Source organism: Opisthocomus hoazin, chromosome Z (assembly GCF_030867145.1).
Source record: "Opisthocomus hoazin isolate bOpiHoa1 chromosome Z, bOpiHoa1.hap1, whole genome shotgun sequence".
Classification (NCBI taxonomy): domain Eukaryota; kingdom Metazoa; phylum Chordata; class Aves; order Opisthocomiformes; family Opisthocomidae; genus Opisthocomus; species Opisthocomus hoazin.
In genome coordinates this window covers 28,590,043-28,613,727 of record NC_134454.1, presented here as the reverse complement: position 1 = coordinate 28,613,727, position 23,685 = coordinate 28,590,043, and the positions used below count along the sequence as shown (strand labels likewise).

The 23,685-nt window shown below is 40.9% G+C and overlaps 1 protein-coding gene across 5 annotated transcripts in view; it reads left to right on the top strand.

The window, feature by feature from the left end:
* XRCC4 (X-ray repair cross complementing 4) overlaps nt 1-21,387 on the top strand; it is a 192,679-nt gene extending 171,292 nt beyond the window's left edge. For 2 of the 5 annotated variants that reach the window (XR_012761947.1, XR_012761949.1), the window contains 3 exons: nt 16,025-16,126; nt 18,318-18,407; nt 19,600-19,614. Coding sequence is in view for 2 of the 5 variants with exons in the window: in XM_075411597.1 (XP_075267712.1) it covers nt 19,600-19,708 (109 nt within the window). In the remaining 3 variants the exon portion in view is untranslated. Of the gene's footprint in view, nt 1-16,024; nt 16,127-18,317; nt 18,408-19,599 lie in introns of those variants that run through there. The other 3 variants (XR_012761948.1, XM_075411597.1, XM_075411598.1) reach the window with 3 other exon arrangements.
* Nucleotides 21,388-23,685: the final 2,298 nt, after the last annotated feature.

Here is a 23,685-nt window from a genome sequence, read left to right as displayed (position 1 = left end):
TTAAGCTGTAGGAAATATAACCAACACTATACCTTTATGGAAAACTAAAGCAAACTAATCCAACTGAGTTTAAAATGTGTTGTGTCTTTGTTTCAATGATAATCCTCTTAACCAAAAGCCTGCTTTTCTTACAAGGTCATCAGTACAATGGGGCACTGTTTACTAGTCTCAGGAAATAGTTATGTCTTTAGAATGAGTATTTTGTATGGGAAATCGGCCACAGTTGTATTAAGTTATTATTCCGTAGAGCTGTAAATCAGGAAATAGTTTGTGGTTCAAATCAAATCTGGTAAATCCCAACCTGGAATTACTCACTATTAGTTGTGTTAGGGAATGTCATTCTCCAGTATCAATTTTGTCATTTTGGATTATTTTCTGTGCACTACATGTCACAAGTGTTTATCTTGACAGAAACCAAGATACACTCCTCTCTGTTCTAAAATTAACTGTTTGAGTTGAAAAATAGTATTAAGGATGAATTGCTATGATAAAAATATGCAAAGTTATTTTTACATGCTTTTTGTTGAAGTAACTGTAGCTCTGTTCGAAGTTTCCATTAAACTTCAAGCCATGGCTGTCCAGATTAGAGGACTTGCTCTAATTAATATTCTTTAAATACTCCTTTAACACACAAATATGTAGAGAAAGACAAGTTGATCATTTGGTTTTATTAGATTCTTTTAGTAAGTTTCCAGCAGCACAGAAATTCAAGCCTAAGTAATTAGTGTACTGAAACAATTAGCTTGAAGTAAAACATTGTCTAAGAAAAAGCTTTTTGTTCACCTTGCAGTTATCAGTTTAATATTTACCGCTAGACTATCTTTAGTGTATTCACCCAGAAATACAAGTTCAGCTGTATGACAGAAACTGAAAAAGCAGAGAATAAAGACTGCCCAGTCACAGCAGTAAACGGAATGACTTATCTGTTCCCTTCTCTGTCAAGACTCTTCAAGAACAAATTGAAGTTGGTGCTTACTGTCCATATTTTTTGTCTGGCAAACACATAAAATATCTGCCTTTCCTTCATGTGTTAGACAGTTCCCACTATACAGTAATATATCTGGTGTATTTTAAAGCGAAATATGAATGGCTTTGCTCTGTGATGGGGAGGACACGTTTAGAAGTTCGGGTGCAAAGCGGAGTATAACCTGCATTTCCCTTTTTGAAAGTGCCAAATTAAAATCTGTAAGCATTCGTTTTACTAGTAATGGTTCGTTGCTGTTACATTCTTCCAGATGGACTTCAGACCCACTGAGGTAGACACCTGAGTAGCAAAAGAGGTGCAGGGGGTGATTTTGGGTGTTGGTGACAACTTCAGTGCTGCACAGAGCAAGATGCACGCGCTTCATTAAATTAAGTCCTGTATGGGTTTTTTCATCTGTCCCCTGCAGATCACACCACATCTGGCCCAGGCACAGTATGTTGCAATATTCATTAATATCGTATGTAAGACTTATGCTGAACAGTACCACATACCATTCTAGTTTGTAAGCCTTTTTAACATCTCTTCCCAAAAATTAGAGATTTAAGTTTGAGGGAGACCCATTCTGACCATGTGTGTGGTTTAGTCTCTAAAATAGTCACGTCTAAGAAAGACCAGAGTACCACTGGTAACAGGAGCATTGCACAACAAATTTCAGGAAGGGCAACAGAGGTTGGTAGCCATTTTATCTGTCACAAATAGGAAAAATGCTTTATATGGGTGAGTATAATTAGGTCGTTGGTTTATGAACCCAAAGTCATAGTTTCCCGATGTTTCTTAAAATTAGCATGAATGTATAGTTAATAAGTGTCTTTGATCTGGCTGAAAAACATAGCAAGAAAATTCGCAACTGGCTATGCATATAAATTCATAGACATAGGTTATTCCAAGGAGAGTTGGCAAGAACATATCCTCATGAAATTTGCTCAATAGCCTCCAATTTCAGATGCCGTGAGATTGTCAGGCTTTAAAATAACACCCTTGGTGCTACAGAGCTCCCTGAATAGCTGTCATGCAGGGCACAAGATCAGGGGGTCTGTGGAGCACAGTTATTTCCTTGTACTTCATGTGGAGCTAGGATATTGCAAGATGCGATGCCTGCTGGAGCCCACAGGCTGCAAGGGTGCTTAACAAACTGACTTCAAGATGTGTTGGAAGAGTCTGTTTCCAAATCTCCTGTTTAAGGTTGTTTTATTTTTCCCTTGAATGGTAGGGTTGGAATCTGGCCTTGCAAAATAGTTGTTAGTGCAGCATGCATTACTTATCATTGTGGGTTTTTGCAATAACAGTCTAACCAGGACCCTGCTCCATATGATTTTTCCCAGTAGTCTTTTCAACAGACATCTTGACAAATCTTTGTGCTAGGCTTGCCATGCTCCTTGCAGGATGTGTTTATTCCCAACACTGGGTTTTTGATTTTTTTTTCTCCTCCCGCAGAAGATTCTTTTAACTTCCTATAGCACAAAGAAGCACTATTAACACATTAACTCAGCAAAACCTTAGTGATTCTGGGACTTGTTTCTCCATTAAGGGAGTTCACATTTGGAAAGAGAAGCAATACATCATCCATGGGAGGTTCTTCTGGAGTGTGGTGTGCATAACCTTTGAAAACTGTTCCTGCCACCAAAAGCTGCCTGTTCTGTAGCTGGCCCAGATCCAGCTCCTCCTGATTTGGACCCAAACTGGGTTCGTGCCAACCAGCTACTGTGTTCCTGTGCCCGTCAGAGGCAGCACTTGGATTTTGCCATTTGGACTGCTGGATGATGAGGGTGGAAGCAATAAATGAAATGCGTGGAGAAGCATGGTGGGAAAATAGGTGGTTTTGGCACTTGTTTGGGACAGGCTGCAGAAGCCACTGTGGCTTAGACACACATGTGCAATGTGACTGTTCTAAACCTGTGCCAATAACAACTTGCTTTTACTACATAGCGTGACATCTGCTCACCTCTCTCCAGCAGCCACCTTCAGTCTGCCAGTGACAGCCTCTCTACAAATGTGATTTTTGTCCAAACTTGTATTGCTTTAAGTGGCCCTCAGGAGACCCATACGTTTCGCTCCCTCACCTGGGTTTGTAACACTTCAATTTTTAATCTTCATGCATATCAGCGTTGAAGTAGGGATGGGTGTGATGTTGCTGGTGCAGGCAAAACCAAACAGAGTCCATGGAGTGGCCAAGTGCCATTCTGTAGTGGTGCAGAGCAGCATCCTGGTGACCCTTGAGGCACCAGGGTGGACGGCATCCCGTGGGTCTCCTCAGGGGCTGGTGTGCCACTGAGGCTGCTGTTGCCTTCTCCAGATTACGAGATGGAGAGCAGAGGGAGCCTGGAAGGCCGTTCGCAGAATGATGCACTACTATACGAAATATTTTCCTTTTCTGTTTTGAAGGCATTTTAGCAGCACAGTGGTTCATCAGCTTCAAGCCTTGTGGAGGGCAGTCAGCTCTGGTGAGGCAGGACAGTATCTGTGAGGGAATTTGAATCACCTGGCTTTTTTACTTTAAAGAGAAATGTCCTCGGACTCATTATTCCCTTCATTGATTTAATTCTAGCTGTTTGCTTCATATTGGTCTGAACTGCTCACCAGGGACAGTTTCACTTGAGTTTTTGTCTTTTCAGCCAGTGATTAAGAGAAAAAAACCCACACCTTTTAATTAAGCATCATCTGTTAGCAGTGCTTTCTAGGAATGGCTAGCTTTATCACACTTTTGTTGTCTAATTTGTGATTGCTGACAATAAGCACACAGAAGTGCTGAGGATGAATGACTCAGTATGATAAAGTAGTAACTTTCCTTCCTCTGCCTCTGCCCCCAGGACTTCATTCCTTTTTTGATCCAAACTTCAAAAGAATTGTCCTGAGTGTTCGTGTTACCCAATTTTTCATCCCACTCTGTAAAAGCGGGATGGCTGTTTTTTTCCCCTCTCATTTCTGGAAGCGGTAATACAGATACACTGCTCATGACTTTCTGCTCTTTAGAGGCTTGAGAAGAACTGGATGGTTTTGATATGCCTCCAGTCCAATTCCAAGCCTTCTGAATCTGCTCATTTTTGTAGTGCTGGGAAGAGCTCTAGGATGCTTACACGAAGTGAAACACCATCTTACCGTACAAATTTTGTCTGAGAGCATGAGTATTTCTTTCTGACTTGGTTTTGCAGCAGCTTTAGTAATCAAATAAGAATTTTATTCTTTGTATCTTGTCTGCCAACTCTTTGTTCTGTCTGTTGAGCATTTCCTGTTATGAAGAGGGGGTCAGTTAAATGTGCCTGTCCATTAAGCTGTTGTGCAGGGAAGAACAGAAGTAGTTTAAGTATGAACAGCCTCCCTTTCTGCAGGTATAGGCGTCCCGTCTCTGAGCAGCAAATGACACTATGCCTATCAGTTGCTTTTATATTTACTGCATTCTACCACTTCTGCCTGGGGACAACTTTGTTTTAATTAGTTCCCTAAACAGTTTCCTAGGCTGTAGATTAACATAGTACGTTTTTGTTGTTGAGATTTTTTTGGCTGAGGAAAGTTGGAGGTTTTTTTAAAAAAAGACAGCAATTATCACTAGCCAAAGTCATTTTCTTCATATACCATGCAGAATTATTTATAGTTTGGCCACACCTCCTCTTCGCTGGAGGCAAGCAGATGTAACATAGAGAGTATAGATGGCAGTTTGGCATTCCTAGATCCAGAACTGAGGTTGTCTTCTGCAATCATTCCTGCCTAGGTTGTGCACCTCTGCTGGATCTCCATCACATTTTTTAGGTCCCTTATGTGGCCCTGTGCTCTACTCTCTTCCACAAAGTTTTAATGCGCCTGTCCCCACAGTGAAAGAGAAAATCTTACTTCCCTTAGCATGGAATTAAACAACAAATCAAGTTGGGCTGTTTTTTCCACTGAGTTTGACTTCATGCATCATTTTTTGCTATCTACTCACTGGCTGCTCTGAAAGCAGTTCAACTCCAGTTGAGGTTCATTATTGACTGGCAGTTCTTGTTTTGCGGAATATTTGAAATAAACAGGTAAAGTAGTGTATCTTCTGCGAGAGATCTGCCTTCTGGTGCATCCAGTCATCGTTCAGTGTCACTTTCACCATCACAGGAAGCTTCAGCTGAGGAGCCAGAGACTGATTAGGTGCACAGAGTTCAAGGACCATCTGGACGATGCTTTTAGACGTATGGTTTAGTTTTAGGTGGTCCTGTGAGGAGCAGGGAGTTGGACTTGATGATTCTTATGAGTCGCTTCCAACTTGAGATATTCTAGGATTCTGTAGTCGTGGTGGCACTTTCCTGTCGGCGCCGTGAAGCAAACTCCCCTGGGCATTAGAGGAAGCACACATCAGGTGCCATGTTGGCGGTGCCACTGTCGATGCCATGCTTGACTTTTGTACAGATAGGACATAGAATGCACCTTGTTTGGGCAGTTCAATGTTTTTTATAATCACAAAGGTTGTGTGACTTGGAAATGTGTGTGTGGGGGGCATTAACATCAGTACTAGTTTTGCAAGCAGCTGTGGGAAAAAATTTAGGCAGAATATGTTCTGCTGACAAGTGGCTGTATTCAGGCTAAATGTAGTGACTCATTATTATTTTATATTATTTCATTGTTACCTCCACAATGGAAAATGTCTCTAGCCTAGAAAAACAGAAACAATTGATAAAATTTAAATGAAAATGCTTCCTAGACCTCTGAAATTTCTCGCCCCCCACCAAGGGCCTCAAGGCCCTCGTCATATTTTTTCACTAATGATATCCAAGAGTCCAAGACAGGTCCCTTTCTGAAGAACTGTTATGACATTACATATAATTTTATTGGTGCTTTATATAGTGTTTCGGTGTTCTGCAGTTAAATGGTTTGTTTCCTTGGTCTCATTGCATTCTTAACAGAAAATGGTTTGCGGTCTTTTTCTACTAGAATAGAGAAAGCGTAAACTCTAAAGAATTACATTAAGCTTGAAACTTGACAGTTTGACAGTACCAAGCCCTCGCCATAATTGCTTTCATCAGTTCCCACTAGATTTAGAATGAGCTTTTATTACTGTTGCCTGAATATCTTATTACAATTAGCAGTACTGAGTATGAAAAGGTAGAATGGATTCCTCTTCTCATAGTGGCTGGTGGAAAGCTGGTCGATCAATTATTTTGAAAGCCATGTTGGTTATTAAACAACCACACAGTTAAACAGCCTGGTCAGTTTGCTGATTTGTTCTAAATATTTATCTTGTATCATGGTTTTTGCAGGGATCAATATAAATTATTCTGTTACTTCATTAATGGTTCTTTAAAATGTTCTCATAGATAAATGTGAATAAAATCAATATGTCAGCACCTGTTAATTTCTATATTGATTCCGATGTATACTTTACATTGAGACAGACATTTACAAAGAATGATATGTACGTGACAGAACCATGCAGGAGCCATTACATTCAAAGCGAACACACAAATACCACCATCAAAACCTAACCAGTGAGTAGGATGTGCTTTGGGTTTGTTTCTTTGCTTCTGGTTTGTGTCAAAACCTAATAGCACGCACAACCGGGACAGTCTTGTTTGGTTGGTTTTTGTTCTGTTATTAGTTTTAAAAGATAAAAAGCAATAAGATGGCCATATACTTTGGTCTACTCTCTCTCTAGTGAGTCCAGACATGTCTAAGGGAAAAAAGTGAATAGGTTAAAAATACACTGACCTCCTGCCGTGTCTTGGGAGGCTGATGTCAGTGTGTTGCCTGCAAAGAACCTGTAAAAAGCAAAATAAGGCCAGTGGAGAAACTCCCATCTTTTATGACCATCTGGGGTGCATTAAGAGGAGTGTGGCCAGTAGGTCAAGGAAGGTTCTCCTCCCCCTCTACTCTGCCCTAGTGAGGCCCCATCTGGAGTACTGTGTCCAGTTCTGGGCTCCCCAGTTCAAGAAAGATGAGGAGCTACTGGAGAGAGTCCAGCGGAGGGCCACAAGGATGATGAGGGGACTGGAGCATCTCTCCTATGAGGAGAGGCTGAGGGAGCTGGGTTTGTTCACCCTGAAGAAGAGAAGGCTGAGAGGGAACCTTATAAATGCTTATAAATATCTGAAGAGTGGGTGTCAGGAGGATGGGGCCAAACTCTTTTCCCTGGTACCCAGGGTCAGGACAAGGGTCAACGGGCACCAACTGAAGCATAGGAAGTTCCATCTGAACATGAGGAAGAACTTCTTCCCTCTGAGGGTGACAGAGCCCTGGAACAGGCTGCCCAGGGAGGTTGTGGAGTCTCCATCTCTGGAGATATTCAAGACCCGCCTGGACAAGGTCCTGTGCAGCCTGCTGTAGGTGACCCTGCTTCGGCAGCGGGGTTTGATCAGATGACCTACAGAGGTCCCTTCCAACCTGAACATTCTGTGATTCTGTGACCAGACCTATAATCTTTAAAAGACAAAAGCATATATGTGCATGTACAATACAGTCAATTGTTATGTTACATATTGTTGGTAATAAAACTCCTTGGAAGATTCACTGGGGAATTAGAAGGGCTGCATGCCAGCGATGTCATGGAGGGAACTGCAGCTCACCCTGCACTGTGCTGGAACAAGTGAAAGCAGGAACTCATCACCTCTGAGATGAGTCCTCAGAGCTAAATAGCTTTGGTAATGCCATGTGCAATCGTTTAAAAAGTGCCAGTGACTTAGTCTAACTCTGCTCTGAAAGAAGATGTTTTTATTAAAAGGAGAGCTAAGTTAAGCTTGAACTGATAATCCAGGCTTCAGACTGAATTCTGAAAAATCCTTCTTTTTTTTTTCCTAATGATACCAGAAATGCTTTCTGTCTACCAGATTTATCGGGGAGCTTTTCAAATGACCATTTTTATTTATAACAGTGCTTAAAAAAAAAAAAGGCTTTTTAAGCGACTAGGTCTTTTAAATTGTTTGCGTCCATTTGTACTATCTGAACTGCTCATTCTGATCACATGAATTTATACCAGGGCTGAGGCAGTTGCGTGCTATGTTTCAGATGGGAACTCCTCTCTGTCTTGCTCTTTCGCTTTCTCTCCCTCTCTCCCTTTTGCAAAGATACCTATTTCAGACAGAATCAAGATTCAAAATATTAAAACTGTCGCAATCTTAATTAACAGAAAACAGTGACTTTCCTGCGATGTGTAAAACTATATCAATAGGTTTATAAATCTATATATAGTATAATAACTATAGTAGGCTTATAAACCTGCTGTTGATTCTTATTTTTTCTCTGGAAAGAAAAAATGGAGACATCAGGTGAGGAGATGTACTTGAAAAATGTGTATTACTCTTTTCCTATTTCCCAGTACTATAGCATGGATAAATCCAGACAGGTTTCCAATAAGCAGACCCGTTACCAATAACCCAAGGTGCAGATGTAATTGCATTTTCAGTGATTCATCTCTATAGCACACTGTGTTTTACGCAGGCAGCATCTGTTCCACGTGTGCACCGTGATTATTCTACTCTGATTGACATCTGCCTTCTCCTAATGAAGTCCCAATTGCCCACCTGTATGGTGCTCCCTTTTCTCTTAATGCATTTATCAGATAAAAAAAATTCTGTAGAGCACTGTGCTGAAACTCACAAAAAGGCAAACTATCGAAATCTGTCAGCGGTGCAGCACCAGCACAATTATCATGGCTCTCTGCAGATTAAAATATTGTAAAGTTTGTAGTTTGAATGCTGGTTTGAATCAGACGAGAAAACTTTGGTGGAGGTACTTCAGGTTCATACTAATATATTACAACTGAACATAGAATCTGGCTTAGGCTGTGGAACTGAAACGGCTTAGTAAAGAAAATTGTTGTACATTGGTATCTAATAAATTTTGTCATGTTTTTTCCCCCTTTTCATTGTATTCTGTTTTCTGCTGGTTTTTTCCTATTCCTATGTATTACCTGTGAAGATTCCTTCAAGATTTTGGGAATATTAGAAGTTTACATGGGCTTGGGGGAGCAGGGCCATTTTGTGAAAAAGAAGTTTACTAAATATTACCGAATACACAGAAATTGATCCTGGCTCAGAAAGCCCCTGAGCTGCAAATGGTTGGAGGCTGGGAAAGCACTTTGTACTCTGCGAAGGGCGTCTGCTCTTGGCTGCTGTTGGAGAAGGGGTTCTGGGTGACACCTGGCTAACCCAAGGACAGCTGTTCCCATGTTGTAGAAGTCTGTTATATCTTTCTCATTACCTGTTTAGATTGGCTGACATGGCTTGTTTCTTCGTTGCAGAAAGGCACTGATTTCAGCCCATAGCAGGTCACAGTGACCAAAATTGCTGAATGTTTTTTAGTCATGCTGCATGTGAAATCGAACTTGCAGGTGTCCATGTCTAGTGCCAAGTAAGACAGGTGCTGAGCAGGCTTGGAGTGTAAAGTGTGAGGTGATCTCTCCAAGTAAAGGTGGTGAGCACGGGGGCATGGCAGCCTGAAGGAGCTTGGCTGTAGGACACTGGTAATGCATGCTGTTGTGGTTCCGTTTGTGTCTGGTTAGTAGTCTCGATGAGCCTGACGGTCCAGCCTTGGATGCCTAAAATCTATCCAAGATGCTGCTTTTAATTTCCGGATTGACTAAGTGTCTCTGGAAGTCTAGAGCCTGGAAAGAAACATCTGGTAGAGACACTTGTAGAGCATGGGCTCGCTGAAACTGCACCTATATTTGTGGAAAGGTAGTAATCAGAAATTTCCATTTAAAATACAGGGTTGGTTGCTGTCTTTCAGCTTGCCGTGCTCGTTAATTCATGTCTTGTAACTCCTGCCCATTGGTTGTCTCGGTTCCTTTGTCAAAACCAAAATGGGTGGCCTGCTAATGCAGAGGCAGGTCTTGACTGATGGCCATTCTGGACTCCCCTACCTTCTGCCTTTGGAGACAGATCTGCAGCGATCCCAGCACAGCCACAGCCAGCTGGGATGTGACTGGTGCTGGTTTAGCACCAGTTAAGTCTCCGACCTTCATTACCGTAACACTGGGGGAGGTCCCTGCGTGCATGTGTAAGTTGAGTCTGTTCCTTGATTCTGGTACAACGTGTATGCACAGTGTTCTGCCAGAAAAGGAAATCTCTGAAATTTAAGGGCTAACGAACCTTCCTGTGAATTTGACCATTTATGGAAATAAAAAGCTGAGAAGCTCATTAGGAAGAAAAATCCACTTTATATACAAATTTTTGTGCAAGAAGCACACAGAACCAGTCCCGTCCTTTTGGTTAGTTGGGGTTTTTGTTGGTTTTGGAGGTAGTACAACCTTTCTTAAAAGTCTTACAGTGTAGACTGTTTTGCAGCATTTACCCAACAAGTAATGACTTGGCTGTTTCGCCTGTTGTTAAATTCTCCTGGTAAAGTGCTTTCTACAGATAATGCTGTTTAGGCAGACTCTGAGAGCTTGAATGGATCGAGACCAGTTGGGGTTCTGGAGGAAAAAAAATTGCTTTTGAAGCCTTCTATACAGTCTGTCTTAACAACAATCGCATCATGAGCTGCAGATGATTCCTGCTTCATGAAATAATAGAAGATACATCTTGAAAGTGGCTTCTTTACTCTTCTGAATAGACATTTTGATAGATGGGCTCTCTAAAGGGAAGACTGTTAAAGCAATTTATCCACATGTCCGAAGTAAAAAGAAGTATCAACGATGGATTAAGAGGTTCAGGAGTCAGAGCCAGACTCTTCAGCCCATATTCACTTGCTTTATGCACCCCAAAGTAAGGAATAGGGTTGGCACGAGATGGACAAAGCCAATGTCTGTTCCCTACCCTGGATGAGGAGACATCCCAAGGATGCGTAAGGTATGATAAAAATGCGGAGGAGAAAAACTTCAACTTTAGCCAGAAAACACTGTCTATTGGAGTGTCCAGATCTGTTCTCTCTCAGCCAACTGTACCCATTTTTACTTTTCTCCTTGTGTTTTCAAAGGGCTGGATGTGCTGTCTCCCCTTCTTTCTTTTTTTTTTTTGTTTTTTTGTTCTTTTGGTACTGCTGTTTGAACATGTTTCAGCTCTCACAGGTGTCACCAGGCAGAGATTTGGTCTTAAATATCAAAGGTTTGATCTTATTTCAGAAAAGTATGAATGAATTCAGATCTGCGGCTGGGGAGGGGGCAGGAAGAACGTAGGAGATGTTGAATGGAAGTTGAGAGACAGCAGAAAGGAAAGCACAATTCTCGGTACTAAAACAATTGTATATTCAGTAGAGACCTATCAGAGACCTATTAGAGAGGGAAGAAAGCTTGTTATACTTTATCTGCTCTACCTTAACTTGTAAATTGAAACCTGCTCCCAGTTTCTTCAATTCACTGCTCCCAGATGTAATAAGAACTTGAGGCTGTCATGTCTTTCTCAGTGCATTTTGTTGTTAGAAAATACACACACAATTCATATCCATACACTGTACTGATCCAAAGTGGTTTTCTGCAAGAAGAGAATTAAAATGAATGATCCAAAACCTGCTGAGCAGATCTGTGGATAATAGGTAATCTCAGCAGTAATGGGTTTCTGCTGGTGGCCAGGTACATGTGTACAAATTGTTCAGCAGGGAGAAAGAATTTGCCTAATTCAGTCACAGGAGCTTTTAAAAGATCATATTTAGGATTACCTCCATGGATTCTCCTACATCCGTCTGAGAAGAGGATGTTTTTAGCTATACCTAGTAATTTAGTAAAGATTCCGGAGTACCCTAGTCTAGTATTAAGAGGGAACTTTTCATCGTATGAACTCTGGAATAATCCGTTTTTCTTTCAGAATAATTTTACTTTTATTGCAAAGTTGTGAGTTTCATTCTGTAGCAGTCAATGCAAAGGGTGGACCCCAGAGGTTTGCAAGCTGAGGCTGTGGTACAGGAGGCTTTGTAAGCATGTGCTTAACTTCAAGCAAGTGCTTAGGTCCTGTTGAAGTCATTAGGGTTTAAATAGCAACTCAGAGCCTTTATACTGGAAAGAAGTGGAAAGAAGTGGAGCATCTGAAGCACAATCTAGGTTTTACGTTTGCTGGATTTTCCTCCAGTTAAATCCTCATATTTTGTGATTTGATTCAACAAGGGTTTGCAGGTGTAGCTGCCATTTGCAGGCTTCAGTTTTTCAGGTGGAAAACACCCATCTCTCCACGCTCCACCACTGCGCGATGGCTGCGACAGCCGTCTCGACCCCTTCTGCCCCTGGGAACAGCAGATGGAGGAGCAAGAGCACACACGTCTCGTGGGCGAGAAATCTGTTCAGGGGGGTTTATTTGCCCCTTAGCCCTCTGGCTACTGTTTATGATCGCCCCGAGGGGATAAGAAAGGGTTAGGGAGAGAAAGCAGCTCCAGGGTTTGATGGCTTGGAAACGGGTTATGACACAGTTTAGCCAGTGCTGGTGTTATATAAATGTATATGTGATAAATAGTGCTTAACAACTATAAGAAATGGCTTCTAGCATTTGCCAATAAATTTGCAATGTACAGGATTTATGAAAGACCTTGACAAAATTCCTAAACAAAGTTTTCCTTTACTCTGTACTCTTGTAGTTATGATTAAGAGATTTGTGTTTTTTTCCCAGTGAAGGCGGTGGTGCTAGTATGTTCCTCCAAGTGAATGTGGTCTAGTTTATTTAAACAAGAAGGAGTTTAAGTGGAAATGAGCCACAGAAATGTGTGCCACTTGTCTAAAACAGACATGGTTTAGGCTTTTCCTTGTAAGTGACATCTATTATTACATTTTTAAGTAGATCTTTGTTAGTAAGCATCTGCAAGTGCATTTGATCAGATTAAAAGATCTAAGACTATATTTATCTTACTAAACTGGAATGTGCTTTTGTAATAAGGTCCTGCACCTATGCCAACTGAAGTTAGTTGGGAATTTGCAAGAGAACAGATACAAGTCCCTAAAAAAGTACTGTCAGCATTGTTCATTTACGTGACGTGTTATCTGCACAGGCATTTTAGACATTACTTATGGTTTTCTGAGGATCTTTAGACCATCTGTTTTGATAGAGCTAAATAAATAGAGTGGATGATTAATAATGTTAAGAACTGATCTAGACCAGCTGCTGGAAGTTATATCAATGTTAAAAGTTATATCTGTAAAAGATATACAAGTATCTTCTCAGTGTGGCAGATCTGTTTGCGAGTTTGTTATTGCTGCAATCACTGTATCAATTTCTGTGATGTTTACGGCATTCTCAGTTCACTTTTCTCCCTCTGAAGTATTCCAACGATATGTAAAGAAAAAAAAACTTACAGAAGCATAAATCAAAATTATCCCCCATGTGATAGTTTCTAGTTCTAGAGAACAAAGAGTGGCGCTTGCAAGAGCTGAGGACAGTATTTAGCAATTGTCCTGTTTTTTGAAGTTTTGCTTCGAGTTTTGTTTATTGAGGGAATTCCAGACTTATCTTACTGCGCAGTGGTTGTGATGAATGCAGGTGCAGTTGCAGCTTCGCTTTCAGCCAGAGGTGGAACCTTATTAAGGAACATTGATTCTCCAGCTGAACGTTAAATTTGTGGTTGCTGCATTGAAAATATTCTTCACGAACTCTATAATTCAACAGACATTTTTATTATTATTATCATCATCATTATCATCATCATCATCATCTCTCTACTGACCTTAACTGAGACTAGGGTGTTTGCTTGATACACTGAGCATAGGAAAATGTCACACATGGAAGTGTCTTTTAAGAGGAACAGAGACAGTATGCCTTAAGCTAGACATCGTTCTTTTTATAAATTTCTTGAGGATATTTCTCTAGCCTCTGTGAATTTGTGTTGGGGCCAGGTACAGCCTGGGCTCTGATGATCTCTGACACTACAACTCTCTGCAGATGATTGAAATTGGCTGAGAAATTTTCAGTTCCTTTACTAACATGACTTAGGGAAAAGTCCATTAACTGTAGTTTCAGATCATGAAGGTGATTGTATCCACCAAGTTCTTCATGACTTGCTGGGGTTTACATTTGCAAGGTCAATTAGAAATATATGGGTATGTTTTCATATTATTTCTAGGAATAAATGCCAGAGTAGACTATATGTGCTATATTAGAGTCTATTCCTACTGTACATGAGTATGAATACTCATAATACTGCCAAAACCTAAACCAAATTTCAGAATCGCAGAATGGTGGGGATTGGAAGGGACCTCTGTGGGTCATCTAGTCCAACCCCTCTGCCGAAGCCGGGTCGCCTACAGCAGGCTGCACAGGACCGTGTCCAGGCGGGTCTTGAATGTCTCCAGAGAGGGAGACTCCACAACCTCCCTGGGCAGCCTGTTCCAGTGCTCCATCACCCTCAGAGGGAAGAAGTTCTTCCTCATGTTCAGCTGGAACTTCCTGTGCTTCAGTTGGTGCCCATTTCCCCTTGTCCTGTCGCTGGGCACCACTGAAAAGAATCTGACCCCATCCTCCTGACACCAACCTGACACCCATTTATAAGCATTTATAAGGTCTTCTCGCAGCCTTCTCTTCTTCAGGGTGAACAAGCCCAGCTCCCTCAGCCTCTCCTTGTAGGAGAGATGCTCCAGTCCCCTCATCATCCTCGTAGCTCTGCGCTGGACTCTCTCCAGTAGCTCCTCATCTTTCTTGAACTGGGGAGCCCAGAACTGGACACAGTATTCCAGATGGGGCCTCACTAGGGCAGAGTAGAGGGGGAGGAGAACCTCCCTTGACTTGATGGCCACACTCTTCTTAATGCACCCAGGATGCCATTGGCCCTCTTGGCAGCCAGGGCACACTGCTCACTCATGGTCAACTTGTCATCCACCAGGACTTTCCATATTAAATTGAATTTAAATGAGAAATAGCTTTATAATTTACCTTATATTGAAATCATTATAGCATTTCTGTAAAGGAGAATATCATCATATTTTTAAACACGTATAGTTTCAATTTAGTCTACGTACATTTTTAATATTCAATTTTGAAGAGGTCTGTCTGCACATAGTGTTCTTAATGCATCTATTCACATAAGAGGCTTTCCCCCTTCCTCCATTACAATATTTCTTTTTCTTTTCATGTTTGAACTTTCCTCTTTTTGGCCAGTAGCCATAGGCAGTGAATATGATGTCTCCCAAGACCTCACACTACGGGGCATCGGTTATTCAAGGACAAGCTTTTACATGTAGCCATGAGCTTTTCTCAAAGCTTCTTTCATAGTCCTTCCTTAATAATGACGGCTGATGAGTACCTTGTTTCTGAGGACTTTCTGTGAAGGCGATGTTTATACAGCCAACACAGCATGTTGCTGATAAGTCAAAGAATCTAAGTTTTTCCCTTGGGGTGGACTAAAAGTACCATCTCTGGAGCACAAATTTTGCTCTGAGGTTTTGCCCTGTCCATTGGAATGTCAGCGTTCGTTAGTGTTTGGGGTGCCTTGCCTTTGTTGCTACGTTAATGCTGTGATGACTACAAAGTCTCTGTTTATGGTTTATGAGCTGCTGCTGCCACCTATTTTTGTGATACCGAAGAAAATATGTATCAGATTATATCTTCTGTTAATGTCTACTCATGGTATTAAACCATTTTTTTTTCAGATTAATGACAAAAATGAACCGTTAAACCAAGCTAGGGAAAGATATACACACTGAGAAATTCATCCTCTTCCTGAAAAACTGCTACACATCTTCTGGGAGAGCTGAACTCTCCTCTCTTAGTAAAATGCCAGCTTTTCATTGGAACTGATTATTTTAAGTACTGAAAAATGAGGAAAATAATGTAATGGTCCAAGGACACAAGTATGCCTCCTAGATTACATAAGTTTCTTGGGAAACTTTTATAGCTATGTTAATTTACAAGGGTATTTCTCTCTTCAAACCCCATGAGAGTTGCTCAAGGACAAAAACTTCAGTAAAATCATAACCACAAGGTGCTGGGCTGTCTATACAAGCATAGCCAAGTGCCAGAACCTTTCATCTTTCCAGCAAGAAGTACCTCCAGATGAGCAGCCGGGCTGATGTTGCGGCCTCTGACTTGATTTTCCTGCAATACAACTGCAACTTGTTTGATCTTTTTGCCACTAGGAAGCTTTTCCAATTGTGTCATTTGTCACAGTCATTAAGATTATTTTCTACTTCATACTGCTTCAGAAAGATTGTCTCATGGAAGTGTCTGTCTGTTGCAGCAGGAACAATGTTGTGCAGATCTTTGGGGTCTGTATGAACTCAGGAACAATTCATCACAAGGAACAAATGGGAGTAGTCCATCTGTCATGCTGCAGAAGAAGGTGTTGCATTTTCTCCCGAGTTATGCAAAGCCATCACCCTGCATGACTTTGCGTTTCTGTGCTGTTTAGCTAAGTACTGAAGTGTTGCATGTCTTCTGTTTCTTATGGCTCTTACTCAGCTGTGGAAAGAAATATCAAGTAGTGTAACCACTTTCTTCCAAATCTTGGGCCAGAATCTCAGCTGATGTAAGTCAGTAGAGCTCCACTGACATTATTAGTGCTCCAGTGATTCACACCAGCTGTGGATCTGGTCTTCTGTCTCAATTTATGAAGAGCTTGAACTAAATGTCAGGAAATATGAAATGATCTCTTATAGTCAGCAGTTCTCCAGATGTGTTAATGGAGTTTAAGTTTACCAAAAGGCAAGACTTCAAAAAGTGATCCAACAGAATAACAAACTTCCAAGAAGAATGCCTTACTTACGGGCTTTTTGGCAAGAAAGGACTACACAACTCACTTCAATTTGAAGAAATTAACTCAGTTATGCATCAGAATATGGTAATACAGCTTCAGTGAGAATCCAAGATTCAAAATAATTTCACAGCTCAAAGCAAGCTGTTGGCATTCAGTGAATAATTGCCATGCAAATAGGAATCAACAGCTATTAAAACCAAAATTAAGTTGCTTATGAACTTCATGTAAAGAGCCTAATGCTTCCACTTTCCCAGTATAGCTGGGTTTATTCACAGGCGTGGTATTACAGCTTTTGGAGATTAAATGAGGACCATGTTGTTACAAGAACACAGAAGCTTAATAGTTCTAGCTGTGTAATGTTAAAACTCAACAGTGATTTGACTTATAGATGTGATCTCATGTATAACATTGAAAAAGTTATTTTAGCCAATGAGGGTGAAATTGTTGTTGACATTGCTTAAGCACTGTCAGACATACTTTTCAAAATCAGAAAATGCTGGAATAGTTGAAACCTCAAAGTCAGCAAATGTGGGGTCTGAGAAGTCATTTAGTCTTCCATGCCTAGTCTTACGTGCCGATATGGCATATGAGCATATGCACTAAAAAAACCTTTCAGTATCTGAAATAGCCTGTGGTGGTGCAGAGGGCTTTGCAGCCTGATTTATTTGCTCATGAGACCTTTCAGAATTAATGAAAATGATGAGTGTATAGCTCCACACTGTGTGATGTACATGTGCTCTCACTGGAGACTTAAGGCTTTAGATAGAGCTGGAAAGGTAAAAGAACAATACACCTTCAGTAAGTAAATGTGAGCATCACACTGTGTTGGGAGTATGTTACCTATATGTAAAATGAATTAGGGTACAAAGAAGTTGATTGCTAGCAATCAGAACAGAGTGATCTGATCCTGCTGACCAGAGGTCATTGGCTAAGGGTCCAGTTCTGGCAGGTTTATTTCACTGTTGGTCCAAGTGACTTTTCGTGAGACTCACATCTGTCTAGATGTCACTGCATACCGAAAAGGAAAAAAAAAATGCTTAGACTCAATTTATTCAGACTTGAGGGAAAGCATTCTGGAAGAGTTCACAGAGAAAGCTAGTTAGACTTCCAGAGAAAGTAATTATCATAATCTGACTATACCAGTACGTTGACTTTAAAGTGGTTTGCAGAACGGGAGAGATGGATAGAGTGGTGAGGAAACTCTTCTGAATTCTGGAGAGCTCTTAGGAAGTGACAGCATCCAAGACTTAGAATTTACAGGGCTTTTGCTGATTCCCCAGGAGCATGTGGGGCTCCACCTCAAAATGAAAATCATTCCCCAGGTCCACAGCAGGAAACACTGTTGTGAGAGTTCTGAACCTCTAAGGGCTTGACAAACCTGAAAGCCTGTGAGAGGCCATGAATCACACAGTGGCTGGGGTCCTAGCAAGCTCATTGCGTTTTGAAGGTTGCAGTATTTTGTAAGAGCCTTTGCTCCCTAGAGATTTCTAGATAGGAGTTCTGGAAAACTTGGTTCTGAAGCTGTTCGAAACCAAATTTTAAAAGAAAAAAAATGGCTGAATTTCATTAACTATATTGGCTCTACAGCGTGGAGCAGTTGAAGGCAAATGCTTGAATTAGTCTGAAAGTTAAGATTGCTTTTGCATGCCTCATTGCACTAAGCCCTCATATGGCAGCATTTGAGAGTAACACTTTCCATCACTTCTGTCTAGTTCTTCCCATCCTGGTGGCTGATGTGTTGGTCTTGGTGATATAGGAATTTTTCACCTTCTTTCAGGATTACACCAGTGGAATATACCTGGGCATGAAGCCATCAACCCTTATGAAACTCCAGCCAGTCCAAAATCCTACAATACAAGCACATCAGGTCCGCTCGCTGCTTCCTACACCGATTCCCCACAGCATACTGAGCCAAGATTAAGAGATCACATCTTATTTTCAAAGCAGCTAGTGATACAGACTTGGAGTATCTGGTCACCGAAAACACCCCTATCTGTGATCAATAATTTTCCTCTTAAAGCTCACAGAAGTAAAGTTGTCTGTGCAGGATTCAAAGATTTTTCGTGGATTCAGCCTAGACATATAAGATTAATTGCTATAGGGATCAGTGGCTGTTGCAAATGCCACTGTTTCTGGAAACACGTGACACCTTGCCTTCCCAGGCACAATGCAGAGCTGTCTTTACCAGAATGGTGTCCCAGGAGAAGCAGTGGACATGGGCCTTCGGCAAACGCCAGGAGCTCATATAGCCAAGAGACTGTAAATGATCTGCGTTGATAAGGACAGTCAAAGGAGTGCTAAACAGGACTGATCGATGCAGAGTAGCGTGTTAGTCAGTGTAATGGATGTCTGGTTCAGGCGTGAAGTTTTTGGGTGGGGCTGTGTGGTGTCCAGCTACCTGATGGCAAGCCTGCACCTCGGCATACATGTATCAGTAAACGGTGAGTGCTTATGTTTGTGTACATTTATAGCAAATATAACAAGGGAAGGCTTCCCGTCCCCGAATACCTGGGTTCATATATTATGGAAGGATTTTCTTCGTTTGCCTTTGTTTTCTTCTGCTCTACTGTTTGGAGAGAGGCTTGCACCTTCAGGGTGTGGACCTTCGAGACAGCTCAGTCTGATTCTTCATATGCATCCTTGTCAGACTGATGGACAACAGACACGTGCTCAGTGCCAGGGTGAAAATAAGGAGCGGTTAACAGGGCACCATCCTGTGCAGTAGTGAAAGAGCAGATCCTTTCTATGTTTTCTGCATTCATTCTGTTCTCCCTGGCTCACCATGTGGAAATTCTGGGTGAAATGGTCATTCTCAGTATCCAAAAAATTGTAACAAAATTGCTGAAGCCATGACATTTATGAGCTGAATTTCATCTGTTTCTTTGGCCATTGCCAGCTCAGCAAGGAAATCGGTCATAACAAAAACCTTTTCTCTTACAAGTAACCTTAACAAAAAGCTCAAAATACACTATTAAATGGTTACCTTGGTGGTGTATATGTTGGAGTTGTTTATATCTGTATCTAAATTTGTTTCAAATCTGTTTGCTTTATATTTCCAGACCTGATCTGGCCTCGCAGAAGACGTCGGGCAAGCATTCCCTGGATGTGATGTCTCTCGAAACACTGGAAAACACTTGTCAGCCAGAGGACCTCTTTGATGACATCTAACTACGTATTGGCTGAAAACCTGAGAGACTGGCACTTCTAATAGAGATAAGCTATAAAACTCAAAGGCTTTGTTGTAGACACTGAGCTGAAATCTTTATTCTGAGGTATTATTCAATGTCATATTGCTCTGATTCCCTTGCACTGCACTTGTCCCCATTCTTCACTGCATGGTTGTAGACCCTTGGCCTGCTACGCTTGATTTGTGACAGCCTTGAAATCCGTTTAGCCTCAGTGTAGATCTTTTATCATGTCTATATGGGGAAGGAGAGCACCACCATAACATTTTTACATCCTAACAATCTCTGGCTGCTGGTTGTGTCCAGAATCAACTGGTTTCCGGATGTCCGCAGAGAATAAGTCCGGCATAAAGAAGATTAAGGCTACCAAAGTACTTACCTTATGTACTACCCCTTTCTTGAGAAGCTCATCTTAGACAAGGTCTAGCTAAATCATCTTCAGCATTGACTGAGATATAGCTTCCGAAACTGTGAGTTTAGAATGATATCTTCTGATGTACATCATCCAAAGAACTGTCCTTTCACTTTTTACTTCAAGGTTCTCTGCGGCATTATACATTATAAGGTATTCTTGCTTTTGGAATTAAAGTGCTTATAAAGTCGATACTGACTGTATTTTAACCTTCTGTAGAAACCCATAGCTTTTAACATTATCATTTTTGATACTTCATCATTTTTCTTAAGGTGATTTCTAAAAAAAATAAAATACATTCTAAAAATACATAAATGTTAGTTTTATTTGCTTTGCTGTGAGTAAAGGGACTAGTTAACAACGTATGTTAATGCATGACCTGTTCCTGCCCAAAGCTGATGCCTTCACTTAGATTTAAGTCTTCACCAAAAAAACAGTTAGCAATGTGTATTTAGCTTCAGCGGTCAAAACTGAGTGTACAGAGCTAAGCATGCACGTCAGGTTTCTGCTTTGCAATTTGAAGTCTTGTTTAAGGTAGAGGGAGCCAGTTGTTCTGTCTCAGAAAGGAGGTGATTCAACAAGGGTTTTAAACATGTGAGTAATCCCATTGAAGTCAGCAAGACTGTGCCACATAGTCCTGCCTCTGTGCTCTATGGCTTGCAGTGGTCCTTGGAAACTACTTGGTGTTTTTGAAATGGCAGCTTATTTGGGCCCTGATCCTGCCAAAATTCAATCCTATATTTAACGAAAAGCATCCGTGTCAATATTGGCTGGATCAGGGCCTCATTTAAGTACCTATGTGAGGATCTGGGAATATTACATTTAAGCATTCCGTTCTGAAAAACGTGGTCACAGCATTTTAAATTCACAAAGGGCTATGGGACAATGTTATAAATCACACAGTAAAAACATGAATGGCCAAAATATTTTGCTTGCTACAAAGGCTTTGTGCCTGAGAAATGGCAGGACCACAAAAGACCTATTCATACACCCATTCATAGACATTGCCTGATTTAAAATTCTCCAGTGCTGGTCTGACAATGCCTTCAGCGAAAGCTTGTATATAGTTTCAGTTTTAATGCAAAAATGTTCCATTACTTAACCCAAAACACAAGACCTTGGTTTAATTGTGCCTGCAGCAAAAAATGAAGGCAAATGGAGCTGAACATCCTGTGAACTCTGCTTTCAAGAAACTGTTGGCTTCTAATAGTAAAATGTTGTTACATAAATATTACACACAGTTGGCAGATGTAATAAAGTCTGATAGAATGTTTATTCGTTTGTCTTTTTTGAGTTTTTTTTTGAGGAGTTAAGAAAATTACGTGATGGCGGATACATGCGTTGGACTCTGTGAGCAGAGGTGTGTCGTCTAGTTTGGGTAGCTGTGGTACGGAGCCAGTTTCCAGTCAGCTGAGACCGTTTGTATCCACAGGGACACCTCCTCTCCCCTCAAAGTCTACTTAAAATATGTCATTCTCCACAGTCATGTGAGAAGCGTTAGCAAAATGCTCCTTTCTGAAGACTTGTGTGAGAAACTCTTGCTTTTCTGCCGATAAAGTTCCATTTTCCAGTTGGCTTTGAAGAGGAAAGACCCACCAAAACAAGCGCAAATTATTTGTGAGAGCAGAGGTAGTATTGCAAAAGCTGCAGGGAATCAGTGAAACTTTTTTATGATGCATATTTGTCCACAAGAAGTGAGGACAGTCACTTTATCCTCAAATTCGTTCATCCCAATGCATTGAAATAGACCCAACAGCCTTCACTGACAAAACCAAGTAAAATGTGTTTCAGGCTAAGCTGTGATATTTGGGAAGGGAACTCAGTAGTGATGCCCCATAACATATTTTTTAAAAACCTACTAAATTATTGTGATACTCAGTGCTGCTTGATTAAATCTCCGCGGAAAGCAGGGATATTTCCTGTCCCTCCATGCCGATGGAGTTCCTGCTGCAGGGGCTTTCCAAAGCTTACAGAGCAGAAGGGTTCCCTTGTGAGTCAATAGACAGTGCTTCTATTCATATATCGAATATAACGTTCACCTGCTTCACAATGGCACAACGTCTCCTAGTTTATGTTCATGCTGTGATCCACCATAATCCTTGAATTCTTCCGTGCAGAGTTACTGGGTAGTCACTTGTTTTTCCATTCTGTGTTTGTACAGCTGACTGTTCCTATAGGGGCTTAATAACTGGCATTTCACCATATTGACTTGCATCCCGGTTTTGTAGCTGATACCTCTAGTTTGTCAAGATGATTTTGAATGCTCATTCTTCCTCAGTTTGGTATTATGGGTGAACACAGTAAGTTCGTTCTCAGTTGCTAGCATCCAGACCATTAATGAAAACATTGAGCAGTTCTGGGCTTAAGCCTCACTCTATTCATCCTTCTATTTAGTAGAGCTACTAAGCTTGGACTTACTTTGTGAGCATGGTTTTCTAACTCACCTTTTGGAAGACCATGTTTTCCAGGCATGCTTATAAAACCATCACATGAAATAGCCTGACATGAGACGTCAGTCAATTGCTTCTCTTCTTCTGTCCAAAATATTTTAGTGGTGACAGAAGGTAAAATAGAGAAACATGCCCACAAACGGATTTTCAAGACAGGAAATGAACCAAATTCGGTTAGGAAATGCAGATTGAATTTCAAAGGCCATCCTTAATTAATACTTCTCTTTGATACTACTCTGCAAATGATTTCCCAGGTAAATTTTTTTCTTCATTTTAAACTGTGCTTTTGGGGAAGATAAAACATGTAGTTGTTTTACAGGAGGAAAACATGCTATCTTGCATTAAAGGTTTACACTCGTCTAGAGTTTTATACTTTTAATGTAAGTACTTAAACAGAATGAATGTTTTATGCATAAATATTTGTCACTTGAGGTCTGGGTTTATCCAGCAAATCTTTTAGTTCGAAAAGATTTACAATATTTTTTTCAAGAGAGAAAAAAATTATTCTGAACAAAAAAACCCCGTCTTTTCTTGATGAAGTGCTGTATGAAGTGTTGCCTTTGGGATGAAAAAATCATTTTGAGATAATATTTTGGCAACTAGTATCACTATTTTAACTTCTTTCTCACTGTTATTCCCCAAAGTAGACACTTGTGTGTATATACATGTGTATTTGATAAATTGCGCTTCCTTGCTTTGTACTTGTAACGTATAAATAATTGTGCGTATAAACATGATTCCCTGGAAATGTTTGGAAGAGTCTAGCTGGCTTTGACCACTTCTGCAGTTTGATCTAGCAGCTTGGAGATACTTGAGGAAAGAAAAAGCCTTTACACATGGGAATTCAGATGCTGCTAAAAGTTTAACGTGAAGCTGCTTTCTTGTGGCGTGCCATCTGCTTTGTGGGAGAACTAAAATGTGGAAACAGTGAAGTAAGAATGGTAGGAAAACAAGGCAATAAAAGCATGTCCAGACTGCTTAGAGACTGAAAGTAATACACGTGAACATCTTCTGAGCAATACTAATTTAAAAAATGTGCCAGCAGCTGGTTGGTCCTCCTGAAAGAGGAGCAGCTAGGAGGGGGTTTCCATCTTCTGG